Below are 19,612 nucleotides of genomic sequence, written 5' to 3'. Positions count from 1 at the left end.
AGAATATTACTCTTTATTTTTTAAATGATACACCTCAAAACCTTTACCATAGGATAAAAACAAATCATTTAATTAAAATAAAGTAAAGTTTCCTTAAAATATAAATTTCACCGACAAAACCATTGATTTAGTTGTATAAGATATTACTGAAGCTCAGATAGATTCAAAAGATCAAATATTTGATCTCTGTAAGTAATATTTAGTGAGAGAGACAATCATACATCAAAATAGATTAATTCCGTATCAACGAGGTGAGTGAATATTAAGGTTGTGACTTGGGAAGGTTGGGACATTCAAATATATGAGCACCTTGTACATAAGCAGCAAGAGACATATCCCTTTTGGAGTGGTTAACCAAATGATTCTTATGAATGACAATTCCAACAGATAGGAATATAAGTGGTGTGGCGATGGGGATGCATCAGCTACAACAGAATGGTGTTAGGTGAATCATTCCATCAATTGATCCACTTATAGGAAGTTTGAAAGGTAATGCCACCATATAAGTATTATTATTATAGTCCTAAAGTTCATTATGGCCCACATCATTGTCTTCCTCTAACGTTACTCCTCAACTTAATTCACTTCTCTGGTAAGACAAAATAGACATTATAGCACTATGGCCAACGACCACTACCAAATCCAAAAGATGTTCTTTGATGAAAGTTGACAAAATATTACAAGTTTATGAATCCATACTTCAATACATAACATCGTTTTTAGTAATAGAAATTAAATAGCTAAATTTAATAAATGATTATTAACATAAATTTTACAACTACAAATATATAAACACACTAGCTGTAGTTAATATCATAAAAACACAAAAAAAACTAATTATTTAAAAATAGATAGCTTTTAAGAATATTAGGTAGAAAACTTTAATCTTATCTAACATGACGTGCTCATGTTGAGAAATAATGAGCCATGTACTAAGCAACCACAAGCGTTTTACTTATGCTATTATGATTGTTCATCATTGTGGGCTTGTGGCTATTGGTATTTTAAAGCACATTGCTTGTTTAAGAACAATTTTTCTCAACGGGGTCAAATTATTATAGAGCAAACAGTTAATGTAAAACAAAAACAATAATATTGTAATTAAAAATTACTTCCAAAATTGGTACACAACTTCCACCACTACACTGACAAGATCCTGCAAAAATTAAAAAGATTCCTAGAAAAAAATCACAAACCATTTGTCTCCACACCTAGGCATTTTCAGGGATCGGTTGCATGCAATGGTGGTTGAGATTTCTTGCATTCAGTGGTGGTAGGGATTTTATGGTAGGGCTCATTTTGATTTCATCAGTGGCATGGTCATGAGAAAGAGTATATAGTTTATTTAAAAGTCTGATTGAGAGTTTAATTGAGAGGTAATAGGTGCATGGACTAGTTGACAGCAAATGAGAGAGGGATTGAGACTTATTGTTGACCTTAGTGTTTAGAGAGGGAATAGACTGGAGCACATATTCTAGTGTCACTCTATATGCCATTTGGTTAAAAACATGAAGTAACACAATATTGTGAGACAAAAAACATAGTCCCAGAATAGACTTGGGAATCTACAGAGTGAGAGAGGGGAAATTAAGCTGGGATGAGTAGAACTGAATGGGTTTGGGCATAGAAGAAGAAAAAAGATACCAGGTTAGGATGAGAATAAGTTTCAGAAATGTGTTTGGTAAAAAAATAGACCCGATTGTTCAGAATAAGAATGAAATGGCTTGACATGTTTTGACATACTCATCATTGCAGTGATGTTAAGAAGTTGATAACTTTAAAATATGGCACTTGCAAGCTAGTCTTGAAACAAATGGCAATGGTTGCTCGCTTGGAAAACCAATGGGTCCAAACCACTAAGCAACTAATCATATATGTGCTATATTCTCTAAACGAATTGCACCATGCTCGAAGATTAAACTCTGACGACGCTAGAAGATTAACAATTCTTCAAAGTTCTAATCACGTTTGTATAGGATGACACACATTGTGAAACAACATAAGGTTAGGACACAGGACTAAATACAACAGATAAATATTAAAAATAAACAAAACAGTGATTATAGTAGGCGTGGAGTGGTGATTTTAGAATGAAATGGTGCATAGGGTAGTAGTAAGAACTAAGAACTTAATTCATAAAATCTTGTGCCTATCTTAGTTCAAAATCAAAATGAAGAAGTGAAAAGGTTTTAATGTAAAATTAAAGACATTAAAGCTACATAACACAGAAAACCAAATTCAACATTCATAATCATAAGTCAACACAAAAAGAAATGAAATAAAATTCAAAGACAACTTGATCTTCTCCTCTATCGGCTTGAATCAAAGGTCTTGCACAGTCAAACCTGCAAAAATGACCCATGAATGCATATCAATGACATATAACACAAAAGCCTGAACCTTCTTAACAAAGGATCATCGTGAAGTGGGAGAAAATATGGAGGAAAAAACCATTTTGGTAATATGAAATTAAAGGCATGTAACATTGTAATATATTTCAATTATTTGCTTTCCCACCTTAAAGAACTACATCTTCTAACTAACCTATGGTCAAAGACAAGTATATACAACTTATCTAATTTCATATAGTGCAAAGCCACTTTTATTTCACATGTCATCGCGAATTATAAGAAATAATTCCAAAAAACTAACCCGGTGGAAGTGATTGCTTCAACTTATCGGCCTTCTCGGTGTCAAACACAGAAAGGGTGTAGAGGTACTTGGAGCAACGAACCTTGAACTTGACAACATCCTTGCTTCTCTTGATTTTTACGGAGCGTGCATCCTTCCTCCGGGCAGTGAGGAGGAAGTCTTTAATCTCATGAATTTGCTTAGGCTACATTGAACAAATCAAAATAGAATATAAATCAAACACATAAAACCACGATAGCACAATTCAGAAATCCAAATGAAAATAAAATTACTCAGGGTACAACAAAAACGTGGGACTGTCCAAAACAGTGCAATTTATATACACTTCATCACAATAATTTGACTACTAAGATAACATGAAATCGAATTGAAAATGATTTTGCAATTTTAACAGTTTCAAGATCAACAAACAGGTGATAAATAAAATCTTTTCACCCAATTTCAAAATTTCATTGAAACGAGTTTTTTCCACCTACTCATACGATCACAAAACCCCTCTACATATCAATATATCCTATAAATCTACACTGCATTCAGATATTCCTAATAGCATATCATATAATTTGATAAAAGTTGTAGCATATGAAAATCAAAAGGACAAAGCCATTATCATTTACATAGAGATGAAGGAAGTAAAGGAATGAATGAAGCAAAAGAGAAAAGTTGGAAATACCATTTTGTTGACAGAGTTAAGTCTTCACTGCAAACGGCACAAACTCTTCTGATTCACTCCAAAACACTCCTATTTAGGTTTAGGGTTCATTTCATATGGGCTTCTATTGAAATGACGCTACTGTCCTCTGTAGAAATAAAGCCCGTTTCATATGGGCTTGTGCCCAAAATAAATCACGCTATAGTTTCACGGCCTGGTTTAATTATGATTGGTATCATATTGTTTCAGAAATTTTACACATGGATATATTTATTTATGAGTGTAATATCTATTCACTATAATTAGTGTAAAAATTTGTACATTTATATACAATTATTATATTATTCACTATTTATTTATACTACTTTTTAAAGAGTCGAAGATGATAAAAGAATGAATTGTGGATGACAGACTCATAATATACAAAATTTTACATTATCAATATATACGTCTTTTATCTAAAAAAGTAAGCATCAATAGTGTATAAATTTTATACATTGTTCATGCATTATAATTTGTTACTCTCTAAAATATTACACTCTTATATTTATATTGTGTGAGACAATTATGTTTCTGAAATGATAAACATCATAGAATTTAGTTGACCAAGTTAGAGCATGACTACTTTTATAAAAATGTAATATAATTATTATTTGTTATGAGTGAAAGTTGTATTCCATGTAGGTAATTGATATACCTGTTCAGATGTTCTTCACACAGGTGTTCACATAGCGAAAACTAGTGAGATTAAAAGCCTTATTGTTGTATATATAATTTGTTAACAGTGAAATAAAAAAAATTCACTTTGTAGATTATATTTTTTAACGAATTGAAAAAAATTAAGTCTGATATTAGATAGCTTACTCACTTGTAAAGTTTCCAATTCTATGAAAAAAGTATAACATTTCTCACTTTCTTCATTTCTTTTCTTAAAGTTCTTAGAATTTTTTAAGGACATTCTCAACAAAGAACATATTTTTGATATGCGTGACAAAATTCAAAGCCTGTCATATAATGAATAATAGTAATAGAAGGTATCATACAGATTCCTGATCAGAGAGTGCCACAAAATTGATATTCAGGAAGCTTACATGTTAAGAAGCAAACAAACCAAGCATCAATTACACACCATAACTTGAAGTGTGCTTAATACTCAGCTCACTAACTTCCCAATCATTTTTATCCTTCAAAAGCCAACTGTATTTTCATAAATCAGTACCATCATTTCCAAAACAATCTCCATGATGATGAATACACACTAAGTTTGTTCATTTATAATCCCTAATGTAGGTAGCTCAAACCCCATGACCTTTAATTTTTCACCTTTATTAGAGATGGATGGTGATTCCATTTTCTCAGGCTCATACCTCAAGACAAATACCATTCTGCAGAATATATTCAAGCCATTAACTCAGTATATCTATGCTCTACGAATTTTCTTCATCTTCTTGTCTTCCGCTCTGTATTTCACTCGTCTTTCCTCTCTCCGCCGCTTCTTTGACAATTCCTCCTCTTTTGCTCTCTCTGCTTCAAGTGCTTTCCTCTTTTTATCTTCACTAACCTTTCGCTTTTTCATCTGCAAGAGGCACAGGCAAAATAAATAATGTGACAAGACATGAAGTAATTGAGCTACATTATAACAATGTCACTTATTATGAATGGTGCTAAACTCTATGGGAAACAAAACCACACAACTTTAGGTAAATTTTATAAGCAACATCATTTTGAAGTAAAAATATGAACACCAATGGAAGGAAATTACTCAAGTAATCAACTTCAATGAAAATTCATTCCCATGACATCAATTTCACAATTGAAAAGCATGTGTAAATACAGGTAGTAATCTATGATATTTTCACCAACAATACTCTGAGGAAAGAGAAAAAATAAAGAAACCGTTGATGGGTCATAAATGAATTTTCAAAATTACAAGATGATCTATAACTATCTTCTTTTAGTTCAAGGGAGGCCAGACCCAAGACCTGATAAATGTGATGGAGAAATGTATTACTAAATTTAAGCACTGAAACTGACTGGGATTGAAGAAACTGAACTCAGAATCAAATGTTTGCTTAGGAAGAGTGTCATTAGGCTACAAAGTCATAGGTTTGTCCATTTGCTTTCTTTGAAAAATTTGGTGTGAGATAGAAGGCAAATGTACTCTCGATTTCAAGTTCTAGTTAGTAAAGTGGCTGAGAAATACCTTTTGTTTTTGCAAGGAATACCAAATTCAAAAACTATGAAATTTTGGACAGAAATTCAAATAAAAGTAAAACAGACGTACTTACCTTATCATTTCTAATTAACTGGTATTGTTGAACAAGAGCATGAACTTTACGCTCACGAGGATCCATCACAACACCCTTTTTCCTTCTTTCTTCAAGTAAAGGCCTCTTCCGCTTGGGAATATCCTTGGGTTTTGATTCAAAGGGAAGGCTTGCCTGTAGAGACTTAGGAATCACCACTGGATTGAACTTCCTTTGCTTTCTTTCAATTTTCTGCCAAAGAGAACAAGGAAAATTAACTGGTGGCACAATCATAAGGGAGGAGAAATGCAACAGGAGGGGTAAAAAAATCTATGGCATCTAACTAGAACATACCTTGTAGAGTGAATCTTTGTTTACAGGTATAGAAAGATTGTTTTCTCTTCTTAATTCTGCAACAGTTCTCATTCCTTGCCAAGTCTTGTGACGAGGCTGCAATGCAGTTGTCAATGGATTGTAGAACTGGGGAACTTCAACTTGAGTCCATGCACGCAGGAAAACAATGTCACTCATCAGAATTTTGTCTTCAAAAGTGCACCTAGCAATTCCTTCTTTGATTTGCCCACCCTTCCTTTTTGGTTGGTTACCTAACTCTTCTTTCGCAGCCTGACAGATATAAAAATAGCTCAGCCCAAAATAGAAAGCAAATATAATTATCCAGTTGACACTAACAGGACAGATCTGATTCCAAGTTACAAGTCACAGACCTTCTTGACCTGCCCCCTGATCCCACTGACAGTTCGAATAGCTGCACCTTCAAACCGAGCTACTTCAAGATCTGAAGTAAACATATCCTTTATAAGTGCTGTTTTCTTGAATACCTTGCACGGATAACCAACCAATTTGATTTTCTTCACTATTCTTGTTTCATGTTTAAACTCAACTACAACAGCAGTTGCAGTGATCCTAAATGTTGCCTGATAAATCAAATAAAGCCTCCCAGTCACTAAGCAAAAAATACAACAGGAACAAAATGGAAGATAACAGTACAAAAATAGCATCGTACAGTTAGAGAGAAATTCAATGAAAGTCATTCAGCCAAAGAAAAGAATGAGGTGTCCGACCTGATTGTTCGATAAATTCTGAACAGCAACTATCCCAGTGTTGGGTGGGGCAAGTGGGCCCCAAAACATAGCAAGGCAATGCATGTGCTCTGGAGTGTATTTTAGCATTCGATGCCTTCCATTGATGTCCTCAATAGCATAAACTGGTGTTGTCTGGTAACGCCTCCATCCAACAGAAACAATGATTGGATCTCTAGTCTTTAGCACTTTCTTGTGCCACCTGTGCCGCTTTAGCCTGGCCTGAAAGGGAAGGGAAAGCAAAAAAATATTTATCAAAAAGTGTTGAAAGAGAGTGCGAAAAATAACAATGAAAAGTGATAAATTAAAAAGAAACAGAAAATTAAGAAAGTTCAATACTGTTAACTAACAAGTCAACACATGTTTTTGAAGCCAAATTTATAACGTCTATACAGATAGTTCTTTATTGTTCCTTTCCCTATTCATAAAACAAGGTCACCAGTTATTCCATGTTGGCAATATCAAAAGGAAGTCCTACCCCAAGTGCCCCATTATCCAGCTATAAGCAGCATTACAAACATAATTGCCAGGATAAACTCACTTTGATGCAGTACTGAATTTCATAACATGTCTCTCTCCCCCCCTGATCATAAACATCTTATGCAGCCAAAAAAATTTCAATTTAAAAAGTGTTCAAGACTTGTTTGCATTTTGAACTTTATGAGGAAATATGCTTTTAATAACAATCCACTGACCTGCATGTATCCAACATTTTCCTCCCCGAGACCAACCCCTCCCACCAATACTGGATGGCAGGGATCAAAGTATTCAACCATCTCACAAGGAACATCATGAATCTCCAATCTAAGGTATGTTCCTGTCCGGAAGCCCTCTGTCTCTATTCGAGCAGCCTCATCAAGCTCATTGAGTTCAGCTATATTCATTTGTTTCCGAAGCTCAATCTCCTCCTTCAACTGATAAGGCACAAGAATAAGAGGCTATTAGATACAAAATGGTACTTGACATTAAATGTGAGCAATGAGTTTTACTTTACCTTGTCAAAATAGCTACTTTCATTAGTTTGACCACGACGGAATTTGACCTCATTTTCATTATCAGCATCTTCTTCTGCTGACCCAGAGTCATCACCATATGTGGGTCAAAATTAAGGTTACAAAAAGAATGTCATATAGCGCACTTGTTTTCTATTGCATCCCTACCTCCACAAATGAGTTAGTGTCACACATAAAATGAAAAAAAAAATCATTTTTGCTTTCCACGTTGAAATCATATCAAAGGCTACAACACGTATATCAAAAGAGAAACAGAAAAAGGATATTGAGAATCAAATTTCGCCCGAAGAGCAAGCTTCTTAAGCCTACGCTGCTCAGCTTCCAAATCATCTCCCTTGGGTATTTTTGCAGCAAAAGCATCATCTGTCTGAATATTCTCGAATTTTTCTCCTGTTTCTAAATCTTCAAAATCACCATACAAATCACCATTCTCCTCTTCAGTATTAGATTTTGGTAGTGGGTTTCTGAGTGCAGCTTTTGCCAAATTTCCGGTCACAAAACGGTTGCGAATATCCTCATTATTTTTCTCATCCCATCTCTGATCCACAAAATGTGCACACTTGGAACAATCATCAACGTTGGTCATTCCATCGTTCAATCCATCTCTTGTGTTCTGTCAGATTTTAAAACCACGCAGTTTCTTAGTTTAGGAAGCAAATAAGTAGATATTCTGGAGGCCAGCAAATTTAAAAAGTGGTCTTTAGCAGCTTTCAATACAATAATGCTTTTCTTATTGTCATTGTCAGGGGAAAGAAATATCGAAATTCGCAAGGCCATAATACTGATTTCGAAAGATCAATTTCGCAGCTCACACAACCAAAAAAATAGCAACAAATAGACTTGCAACCTCTCAAATTAAAAACACCTTTCTTAAAGCAATGAAAAATCGCTAAAACTAGATAAGGACCAACCTTTTTAACTTCTTCTATAGGCTTAAAAAAGTCCTCTTCATTTTCATCATCTTCGCTATTATCATTTGCATTGTCTAAAGAGGTTGAATTAACAGTAGATTCTCCATAGACAAGTTGCATCAGACTAGGAGTTTTCCGTGAGAGAGTTCTTTCTGCCAAAGATTCTTTCCACTTTGAGACATTTCCCATGTCATAATCTTCTATGAGAAAAATCAAGAAGGTAAAGTCAGAAACGATATTAAGCCTCAAGTAACAAGTCACTCACTGGTGTATAATAATTGGCAAGGGAAGTGATCAAACATTATGTCATGTAAGAACTTATTATCCATCTTGACTGAACATCGATTTACAAAACGTAGTACTGAGAGCAGGACATCAATACATTTATACAACCAGATATGAACAGACAAGATACAAATCTTAACAATCAAAAGGGGAAAATTGCACCATCTTTGTCATCGTCACTGTTGTCATCCTCCTCCGCTTCTTCTGAAGATTCTGAATCAGAAGATGCCACATCATCACTGGCAGCACCATCCTCTTCTTCTAAATCCTATAAATGAAGTCAGTCTAAAAATTATGAGTACTCTCAATGCAAAATTGCAAACGGACATGCATAAAACTTGAAACAATGTTTTTGAGAGACATAGAATTCAATGAAAGTTTAAAGTCTATCCTTATTAAATGAAATCGAGAAAGAATTAAAGGCAACAGCAATCAAGCAAGCTAGTTTCTCTATTGTGAGCTAAATGAGACATGATTCCAGCTCAATGGAAGCAATAACTTCAAGCTCACCGTCAGCTCGTTTTGATTAACACCACTTCCAAAGATCACTCCTCTTCTTCGTCTCCCATCAATAAACTCAATATGTTCTTTTAAGTGGTCTCCTGAGGTAGTTTTACCATCAGATGCATCACCATCTTCATCATCAGAACCAGAAGCTTCACTCTTTGTCATGGCATCAGCTTCATCCTGATCAGATGATTCTGAACCATCTGAATCCACTTCATTATTATCTTCACCATCTTTTCCAGCTATATCATCCTGTGTATCAGCTAGATCTTCTGATGACACTTTTGGCTTTTGACCAAAAAGATTGATACTGCTGTTCTCCAGCTTTTCATTAATTGAGTACTTGGTATTCTGTAGTGATTTCACCAAAACTTCGCCAACATCTCTGTCCTTTCCTGTCAGAAGCATAAAAGTACAAATTTTAATAAAAGAAGATGCAGCATTATGTTATGCATGATTATGTCCTCTCCTGTCAGGAGGGAAATATGAAAAGTAAAACAAATTCACCATTATGTTATGCATGATTTACCCAGAAAATGCATGTGGTAATTATCATAATACAGGTAATAAAAGAATGGCACAGAGAAGCAATAATAGTCCCAGGGCAACACAACCATGGAAATTATCTATTAAAAAATTGCCACCATATGATCCTACTAAGATTTCTCAAACAAAGATCAAATGCATGAAAAGAAACTATCTAATAACCTTTGCTCGTCATGGCTGAGTTTTCATCATCAACTTTTGAGAACTGGACAAGGTGATCATTGATATTAATGTACACAGCATCTTTGTCATACATAAGATCCCCAAGGCCAGACATTGGAGCATAGAATAACTTTTCCTTATCGCGCAGTCCTTTCTTTTTTGCAGCAGATGGAAGAGGACAAGGGTCTGGTAAAGCAGTAATACTAGGTAAACCGTAATCACCCACTCCAGCTATGTGCACCTGGTTTCCAAAATATAAGTTAGACTACCAACATTTGGGGGAAATAAACAGAGTACTTTCAGCACCACTTGTCACCATGTCACTCCAAGCAGATAGCCTACATTAATTCCACAGTCTGACCAAGCATTGAGCTACAACAGTTAATATCATGTCATTACTGAATTCATCTTATCTAATGTACTCCTAATTCTTTAAGGAGAAGGAAAGATTTCATGAATATTTCAGGGGGAAGTGGTTACCGGGGTGCATAAATAAAAGTACAAAGTTAATTATTAGTTGACAAACACACAGATGCAAAAATTGGTAAGTTTGAAATTAAATTTAATTCATATGAAAAGTCATACAGATATCAGGGTTTAGGGTCACCATTCACATCAGGTTAATCTTTCCAATAATTGGTTATTAATCAGTATAATGCTAAAACATGAAGACGCTATGTGAACTTGGAGCAAACTATAATATGGGGAAGTACAAAAACAGAATAGAATGAGGACATCAATGTCCAACCTATTGCTCCAAACCATCTTCAGTACCAACTACAGGCAAATGATAACTTGCATATTCTTCCAAAAAAGCTCTAGATTTTAATGAATTCAATTTCGAAGGAGATACAATAATATAGAACTGCTGAACACACCTTATGCCCCTTTTTCAGATTACAGCCTCTAAGATAACCGTAGAGTATGACTTTTCTGTCACATTTCTTATTTTCATGCACTTTTTCGGGAGGAGTGGCATCTTCGAGACGATCTACCAAAACATATGGGTGTGATGTTCGCCAAGATATAGGCTGAAACTTCATCACTGAAATGAATCGAGCAAGATTGTGAACTTCACGCTTGACGTACCTGTTCAATAAGAAAAGGCAATGTTATCAAGTAAAACTTGCAACAAAACATGGTAGAAACCATGAACCTCCATCTGTAAAATAATAAAATGTATAATCATAAAACACATTTCTGGTAATACTTACTTTCCATTAATAAGGCCTGATAAATAAAACAATTTAGCTCCATCATATATTTCAGTCCAAAACCGGTGTTTAAGGCGTTGCTTTGTTTTCCTCAACTTTTTCGCATCCTTGAACTGATCAAGATGAGTAAGAACCCCCATGACCTTTGGGAACCCATGAACTTGCAAAATGTTCAGGAATTCAAAGGTTTCCTGTAAGTGAAGTAAAAGCTCAAAAAATCAGGGAACCTAATTTGTAAAATCAATTGCATGCCAGCTTCATCTAAATTATTTTACTACCACCAAGACATGAGCAAAACACAAGCAATATGCAATGGTATCTTTGTTTTCCAATACTAACCATTTCGAAACCATAACTCCCATCTACAAGAAGCAGTGCTAGATCAGCAAACTTTGCTGCATCTATCATGCCATTGACATCATTTGGACATTCCACAAATTGCAGTCGTCTTTGCTTTCCTAGCATTCACATTCAAACACTTATTTAATACTATATTACCACGAATGTACAAACATTGATAACACTATAATAACATGGCAAAGGAAACAGATGCACAAACCTGACACAATAGTAATTGGACCTCGAACTTCAGGTAAATTTTGTTTCGTATAATGTTTAACCAGAGACTTTATCAACAGTGACTTCCCAACCTGAAAGCAAAAACAGTACAATGTAAAACTAATAACATATTATTCATTGAGTTATGTAAATTCAGTTTCGACCCAAATTTCAAAACTTGAACTTGGAACAAAAGAGAAGAGAAAATTCACCTGGGGTGGACCCTGCACAACGATGACGAAAGGAGCAGGTTCACCATAAGAGCGGTCAATGATGGGAACGTGAAGACGGCGCTGCTCTTTCTCGACGGCGCGTGATTGCAAACGCTTGGCTTTGTTGGAGGAAGAAAAAGCGAATGCCTTAGGGTTAAGCTGTTTCTGATCATCATCATCAGAATCTTGCTGCTTCTTCTTCTTGAGCTTCTTCTTGTCCTTTTTGGCGCCAGATTGACGGATCCTGTGAGACTTGTTTGATTGATCAGCATCGTTGACGGCCATTGAAATCGATGAAGCTGAAGTCTCTCACAGTGTTTTGTGAGGTTTAGGGTTTATCAGGTTCCGCTTTCAGAACGGCAATGAAATGAGCCAATGACTGCGTTTTGTATAATTGCTGGAACCGGAAACCTATTTTCTTACACAACTTTTTTTAAAAAAATAAATTGCTATTTTTTTTTTATTTAATTCATTTTTGCCACCGACTACACTTCAATAAGTAGGTCTAGTGTTACAAACTTAAGAAATGAGTCCGGATGAAATTATATTTAAGCTTGACCTAAAAATGTTTGTTTCAAGTTTTAGGTCAACATTTTTTATGCTCATTGTAAAATAGCTTGAACCTTTGGACATTGATCTTGATATAATATTTATGCTCATTTCAAATGTCATCACAACATGGATGTTATATTTATCCGATTCATATCAAATATTGGACAAAATTTTTATTTATTATATTTGGTTATTTCTAAATAAAAAAATTGGTTTTTTCTAAATAAAAAAATGATTTTTTTGATAAATAGTTTTGGTATTTTTTATGAGATTTTTGTTAATGTTAACTGTTTATTTTAGTTCTATTTATAATTACTAACATTTTTATGACACACATTCAATATTCAATAATTTATTATTATACAGTAATATTTTTATAAATAAAATATATAAATATAGATTGGAATTTAAAAAAATAAAGTATATAATATTTATTACTACTGATAAATTTTATTTTAGAAATAATAAGAGTATAAAATAAAATATAAAGTAGTAGTGGAGATAAAATAGGAGAAAAGTTAATGTATATTGTCCAATTATTGGTTCAATTAAAATAGTCAATATAGATGTATACATATTTTATAACATATTTTTACTACCCTTTTCAAAGTTGAATTATTAAACTGTGAGTACGTCTAATATAACTAACTATTCAATTGTGAACAACGTTAATTTTAATTTGGCCAGTATGAGAATCACAAGAAATGACATTTATTTTTATTTTAACCAAATTAGTCAAATATATTAATATATATGTATTGCCCTTATAAAGTTTTTTATACGGTTAATATATTATCTTTTACTTATTTATGTTACTTTATTTTATGGAAGAGTTATCAATGAGAATGATAGTCCAATAGTGTAAATTTTTTACACAATTGTTATATATATATATATAAATATATTAAACTCTTAATTGAATTAAGATATATTCATAATAATATCTAATAAAAGTACTAAAGTAATCATATAAAAGTGAACTCGTATAATTTCCTGCAAAATTACTCAAATTGTGAATATAAGCTGATTTCTTCCTTGAGTTCTTTATTGACATGTGGTATACCCATTGAAGAAAAATAATCGAATATGTATATATGATACCATATCATATCCATTTATATAACATAGATGCTTTAACTAATGAAGTTAGCAAGTAAGATTATGACCAGTAGCAACACCTAATTGTGAAGAATATTGAGTATAATAATTAAGACGAGCTTGAACTGTGTTTGGATTAGCCCCATGACATTGAAGTTGTCCATTAATAGCTCTAATGGTTGCACCAAATCCTTGGTTAATAACAGGGCGAACATTTTGCATCCAATACCATAATGCTGTTTGAAATGAAACAACATGGTCATTAACAGAACTAAGACTACCAAAGTGATTGTAGGAGTTGAGAGCATTTAGGAAAGCATCTCTTGAGTAGAAGTTCTTCCCACCACAACTATCACCTGCTTGATCAATTAATACTATTGAAAAACTCTTGTGTCACAATATCTGCTACACTACTTTGGCCACTCACATTTTTTGGCACCATCATTATGATCATAATAACAAAGGCTATCATAACATGACTAATGTTTAGTAACATGTTCCCCACCCTCATGCAATGCAATTGATACCTTGGGATTTAGAAAGCATAAGGGACGTGGATTTATAGTGATAGTGTTGGGTTTGATTTTAGAACTCATTCACACGAAGAAATGTGATTGATTATGGTTTTGTGGTTGACATTTTAGTTTGACCATTTCGAGAACAGAATTTGTCTTGTTCCAATATGGAAGGCTTAAGCTCCACCGGCCTGCTTTTTGACTTTATGGGTTGCCTTTTGACTTCTCTCTAATAGGTGCACAACAATTGCATGATAAAAGACCAATGGACGTTGGTTCAAGTGGTACATGTTTGATTCTCCTTAAACAAAAACTCGAGTTCGAGTCTTGTGAATGGAAAAAATGTCCATTGGGAGAGTTAGCCCCACTTACCTGTGGAGGAAGAAAGAATGCCATTTTATTGTAATATTTATGTGTAATTAGTAAATACTGCAAATTTATTTATATTTTTTATTAAAAATTAATAATAATGAAATATGAATAGTATATAATATGGAAAAAATGTCCATCTCAAATGTACAACTTTTATTTAATGTTGTGTTTGGCTTGAGTTTGCAAAAGATGAGAGGTAAGGTTGAGATTCAAACTGAAATTTTGGTTTGGTCTAGAAATTTAAAGGGGATATAGGAAGGAAAATAATGAGTCAAAATCTCTCTTATCCTACTTTTTCTTTTCCTTTCTAGAGGTTAGAATTTTGGGAAGATGAAAATTTAGTAACATATTTTTAAAGTTGTCTTCATCTTTCCTCTTTAACTTTAATGAAATACAAGGAGGTCTAAGTAAATTCCCTCCTCTCTTTCTTAATCAAGTGAAACAGTTAAAATGTTTCCTCTCCTCTTGCTTTCTCTCATTAAAATTCCCCTAACGTCTTCTCTAGAAAGGATGTTTTTTCTTCTTAGTTTTAATTTAAAGTAAAATACCATATGCATGTTCACCACATAAAAGACGTACATATCAAGAAGATTTAATTTTCTTTCGATGCCGTGTAGTCTCTAAAGATTGAACAAGGATCATCTCCATTAATGGAGAGGCAAATATGCAATTTTATACGTGTTTCTAATGACAAAAGTGTTATTATATTATATATAAAAAGATAAAAGTGTCTTATCACATTATTATTTTATTTGTTTTTTGTGGTACTTGCCTCTCCATTAATAGAGATGATCCATACTCTTAAATATTGGGGGTCTTTCTTGGTTACTTTTAGATAGAGGCAACATTGACTTTGTTTTTTTAAAGTGCCTTCATGCCATCTTTATATTTTTTTGATAACCAATTATATTTTTAATCATATGTGCTAAGTAACTAATGTCTTTCTAATGTATGTTTATCTATTTCAATAAATGCTACTCTCAAAACTCTAAATTTTAATATTTTGGTCTATTTGGATATTCAATTAAGCCTTGCATAACTTTTAGATATAAGGGAACCCTTTAAATTGTATTAAATGAAGCTTCTAATATGTTTTTCTTCTCATTTTATTTTATACAATTCAAATAAATTCATAAAAATTGAGTAATTATAAGTTCGATTATAGAATCATCAAGTGCATGCTCTAGTGGTAATTGGTCATTGTAGTTATGTTCAATGATTTAATAATAAAACATATTAATAGTTGAGATTAAATATGATAAATATGTACTTTGACAATTTTACTTCTAATTCATGTTAGACATGTGGTTATGCTACTAGGTGTAGTCATGTACTTCTCTTTACCACTAGGCAATGAGACTTTAAGGATTATGATAAAATTGAGAGGAAATTAGGTTAAAGCATATCAAGTTCATAAACTAAACTTTAGATAAAGTATATCAAGGTTTTCCATTTTTAACTCTTTAAGCCATCATGTATCCCCTGTTATGGTGAAACCCACATGAATAATGGGCATGTAGCCTAACAATCATGTGTAAATTGACCAAAAAGACATGCCCTTCATTGGGTCTATAGATAGACTTATTTGCCATCACTAATCATCACTCCATTGTTGAGTTGTTGTGACACCTTAGAAATTCACTCTTGTGTTGTCTAGATGCCTCTTCCATTCAGTATAGAGACTCTACTCCTTTGTTTAGGGTTGAAAACGAGTTGAACCGAGTTAAATCATAGCTCATATCGGTTCAACTTGATAAAGATTAACTTAACTCGAAAATGACTCGAATTCGATACGAATTATTTTTTAGTTCGAGTTCGGCTCGATTAAAGTTTGCGAACTATTCGGTTCAATTTGAATCCTTTATTTGGACAACTCAAATAATTAATTAAAATTTTGAAAAATACTCCAAAAAGGTTTTATATATATAAATATAATTTTGTTTGTATAATAACAATAAATATAAAAAAATGTAGGGTCATAATAAACATACAAATTAGTTTATATATATAATTAAATATATAAATAATATAAATATATCGAGTCAGATCATGAACCTAACGAGTCGAACCATATTCAATTCAATTTCGCCTCGTTTATCTAACGAGCTCAATTTTCATCTCACGTTCGACTCTTTGGTTTATGAACCAAGTTTATCAAACTAAATAACGAATCGAATTTCAAACGAATACCGAGTGATTTCATTGTAAACCCTAATTGAAAGAATGTAGTGACCTTAATTGAAGCCCATTCCTTATTTAATTGTTTTTCATTATCTAATAACTTGGTATTTGGATTGTGCCACACAAATGAATGGAAATCAATAATTGTGAGTATGAAGAACACAATACAACATGTGAGTTTAAGAGTGGAATGCAGCAAATTGCTTATTTAGAGCAATTTAATTTTGAAGTTGAATAAGCAGATTGAAAAGGAACTCCTTGCCTCTTTTTGAGCGTGTGTTCTTTTTTCATCTACAAAATATCTTTTCCATGCATAAAGAATGACTTACTCCAAAAAAAAAATATTCCACATTTTAGTTATTGATTCTATAAAATTCTAATGATTTATATCTACTTACTAATTTAAATTATTGAATATTAAATAATATTGTAATATCAATTCTTTGTTTATTTGTCCTTAAAATTAGCATCAACTAAATGATTCAGTGTTTTGTATGTTCCTTAATTTTATTCATTACAAATAATTGGTATGATTTCCCCCTAAATAATCAGATTGACATATCTTCATGAAATAAAGAACAAAATGATTATAATTAAGAAGGAAATATGATTAACATTAAATGTATATATTTTTTGTTAATTCAAAGCATAACCTTTTTAGATTTTTTAAATTTTCCTTTTAACTTTCATGACATGTCAATGATGTTAAAGTTTCATCTCAATACTAATTGACAAGAATAGCCTAACAAATATTTAAACCATTCCCAAAATAATGAAGTATGCGATGTGAAAATTACTTTCCAACAAATAATATGTATATAAATGTAGCATTTTGAAATGCTCTTGTGTTGATATAGAACTTTTATTGTTAAAAAAAACGATGCTAAAATTTGTGCATGAAGATTGGTCTTCTCATTTATATGTAGTAATGTAGAGGAGTTATTTTGATATGTCTACCTCTAGGAACTTGTTTTAGTGTATATTTTTGCTAGTCAAAGAAAAATCATATAAAAATTGTGGATGTAGAATTAAATTTAGTTTGCTTTAAGATTCAATATATATCATGTTTAGAAATCCAAACATTAACCAATTCTTCACATAATAGGTGAATTTCTTTCCATTCAACTGATGCATTATTATTAAATAATGTTATAAAATTTCTTATATTATCAATTTTTATTTTAAAAAAAAATCAAGGATCATGAAATAATCTCTGATTGCTTTGATGACACTAATTGCAAGAGGCAATTATTGTCGTTTTATTCTTTTATAGAAATGGCTATAAATGTTGATGTCCTTAGCCATTATTTTTACCTCTATTGTTGAGGTCTAAAACTAAAATTATAGAAAAACATAGGGACTAAAAATGAAAAGTGCCACAAAAGTGTACAACTCACCCTGCTCCAATGTCTAAACTAAACTCCAAACCCAAAAAAACAACTCTCACAAAATCCAAATATTTTTTTAGCATTGGAATGAGTTGCTTTGTTTTCCTCAACTTTTTCGCATCCTTGAACTGATCAAGATGAGTAAGAACCCCCATGACCTTTGGGAACCCATGAACTTGCAAAATGTTCAGGAATTCAAAGGTTTCCTGTAAGTGAAGTAAAAGCTCAAAAAATCAGGGAACCTAATTTGTAAAATCAATTGCATGCCAGCTTCATCTAAATTATTTTACTACCACCAAGACATGAGCAAAACACAAGCAATATGCAATGGTATCTTTGTTTTCCAATACTAACCATTTCGAAACCATAACTCCCATCTACAAGAAGCAGTGCTAGATCAGCAAACTTTGCTGCATCTATCATGCCATTGATATCATTTGGACATTCGACAAATTGCAGCCGCCTTTGCTTTCCTGGCATTCGGAATCAAAAATTTATTTAATAATCTATCACTGTGCATGTACAAAAAAACATTGATAAGCATGTAATAAGATGGAAATGGAAAAAAATTATACACAAACCTGACACAATAGTAATTGGACCTCGAACTTCAGGTAAATTTTGTTTCGTATAATGTTTAACCAGAGACTTTATCAACAGTGACTTCCCAACCTGAAAGCAAAAACAGTACAATGTAAAACTAATAACATATTATTCATTGAGTTATGTAAATTCAGTTTCGACCCAAATTTCAAAACTTGAACTTGGAACAAAAGAGAAGAGAAAATTCACCTGGGGTGGACCCTGCACAACGATGACGAAAGGAGCAGGTTCACCATAAGAGCGGTCAATGATGGGAACGTGAAGACGGCGCTGCTCTTTCTCGACGGCGCGTGATTGCAAACGCTTGGCTTTGTTGGAGGAAGAAAAAGCGAATGCCTTAGGGTTAAGCTGTTTCTGATCATCATCATCAGAATCTTGCTGCTTCTTCTTCTTGAGCTTCTTCTTGTCCTTTTTGGCGCCAGATTGACGGATCCTGTGAGACTTGTTTGATTGATCAGCATCGTTGACGGCCATTGAAATCGATGAAGCTGAAGTCTCTCACAGTGTTTTGTGAGGTTTAGGGTTTATCAGGTTCCGCTTTCAGAACGGCAATGAAATGAGCCAATGACTGCGTTTTGTATAATTGCTGGAACCGGAAACCTATTTTCTTACACAACTTTTTTTAAAAAAATAAATTGCTATTTTTTTTTTATTTAATTCATTTTTGCCACCGACTACACTTCAATAAGTAGGTCTAGTGTTACAAACTTAAGAAATGAGTCCGGATGAAATTATATTTAAGCTTGACCTAAAAATGTTTGTTTCAAGTTTTAGGTCAACATTTTTTATGCTCATTGTAAAATAGCTTGAACCTTTGGACATTGATCTTGATATAATATTTATGC

General features: G+C 32.9%; 3 protein-coding genes across 8 annotated transcripts; all 3 read right to left on the bottom strand.

Moving 5' to 3' along the window:
* On the bottom strand, positions 2,221 to 3,453 carry LOC109325733 (60S ribosomal protein L38-like). The gene is made up of 3 exons (XM_019558261.1): positions 3,326 to 3,453; positions 2,653 to 2,836; positions 2,221 to 2,345 (listed from the first exon to the last, which is right to left on the bottom strand). The coding sequence occupies exons 1-3, from the start codon at positions 3,326 to 3,328 to the stop codon at positions 2,323 to 2,325; spliced, it is 210 nt and encodes a 69-aa protein (XP_019413806.1). The 5' UTR covers positions 3,329 to 3,453; the 3' UTR covers positions 2,221 to 2,322.
* Positions 4,294 to 12,449, bottom strand: LOC109325414 (ribosome biogenesis protein BMS1 homolog). Of its 6 annotated transcripts, XR_002105134.1 has the most exons (19): positions 12,059 to 12,448; positions 11,848 to 11,938; positions 11,628 to 11,746; positions 11,289 to 11,479; positions 10,953 to 11,163; positions 10,075 to 10,315; positions 9,370 to 9,761; positions 9,022 to 9,127; positions 8,575 to 8,774; positions 7,930 to 8,276; positions 7,645 to 7,744; positions 7,346 to 7,564; positions 6,633 to 6,872; positions 6,276 to 6,485; positions 5,905 to 6,174; positions 5,593 to 5,802; positions 4,639 to 4,880; positions 4,448 to 4,582; positions 4,300 to 4,388 (listed from the first exon to the last, which is right to left on the bottom strand). XR_002105134.1 is itself a non-coding variant. In XM_019557774.1 (18 exons), the coding sequence occupies exons 1-17, from the start codon at positions 12,341 to 12,343 to the stop codon at positions 4,725 to 4,727; spliced, it is 3,588 nt and encodes a 1,195-aa protein (XP_019413319.1). In that variant the 5' UTR covers positions 12,344 to 12,448; the 3' UTR covers positions 4,294 to 4,578; positions 4,699 to 4,724. The 6 variants fall into 6 exon arrangements, 4 of the variants coding, with proteins under 4 accessions (XP_019413319.1, XP_019413318.1, XP_019413320.1 ...); XR_002105133.1 differs by having other exon boundaries at positions 4,294 to 4,582; XM_019557774.1 differs by having other exon boundaries at positions 4,294 to 4,578; positions 4,699 to 4,880.
* On the bottom strand, positions 13,757 to 19,361 carry LOC109363494 (ribosome biogenesis protein BMS1 homolog). The gene is made up of 5 exons (XM_019609758.1): positions 18,957 to 19,361; positions 18,746 to 18,836; positions 18,519 to 18,637; positions 18,174 to 18,370; positions 13,757 to 13,985 (listed from the first exon to the last, which is right to left on the bottom strand). The coding sequence occupies exons 1-5, from the start codon at positions 19,239 to 19,241 to the stop codon at positions 13,757 to 13,759; spliced, it is 921 nt and encodes a 306-aa protein (XP_019465303.1). The 5' UTR covers positions 19,242 to 19,361.

Source organism: Lupinus angustifolius, chromosome LG13, assembly GCF_001865875.1.
Source record: "Lupinus angustifolius cultivar Tanjil chromosome LG13, LupAngTanjil_v1.0, whole genome shotgun sequence".
Taxonomy (NCBI): Eukaryota; Viridiplantae; Streptophyta; class Magnoliopsida; order Fabales; family Fabaceae; genus Lupinus; species Lupinus angustifolius.
Note: the sequence above shows the minus strand (reverse complement) of the source record. Positions and strands in the feature narration are given on the sequence as shown.

Excerpts from the sequence above, each read along its gene's own strand:
- LOC109363494 (XM_019609758.1), bottom strand. The coding sequence starts at position 19,241 with ATGGCCGTCAACGATGCTGATCAATCAAACAAGTCTCACAGGATCCGT. Across the intron at positions 18,638-18,745 it reads TCCAATTACTATTGTGTCAG|GAAAGCAAAGGCGGCTGCAA; the intron begins GTTTGTGTATAA and ends TCCGAATGCCAG. Across the intron at positions 13,986-18,173 it reads AGTTTAGACATTGGAGCAGG|TCTTAGTTCTGTTAATGACC; the intron begins GTGAGTTGTACA and ends TCACTTTGGTAG.
- LOC109325733 (XM_019558261.1), bottom strand. Across the intron at positions 2,346-2,652 it reads GAAGCAATCACTTCCACCGG|GTTTGACTGTGCAAGACCTT; the intron begins GTTAGTTTTTTG and ends TCATTTTTGCAG.
- LOC109325414 (XM_019557773.1), bottom strand. The coding sequence starts at position 12,343 with ATGGCCGTCAACGATGCTGATCAATCAAACAAGTCTCACAGGATCCGT. Across the intron at positions 9,128-9,369 it reads TTAATCAAAACGAGCTGACG|GATTTAGAAGAAGAGGATGG; the intron begins GTGAGCTTGAAG and ends CTTCATTTATAG. Across the intron at positions 7,745-7,929 it reads CGGGCGAAATTTGATTCTCA|ATATGGTGATGACTCTGGGT; the intron begins ATATCCTTTTTC and ends ATTTTGACCCAC.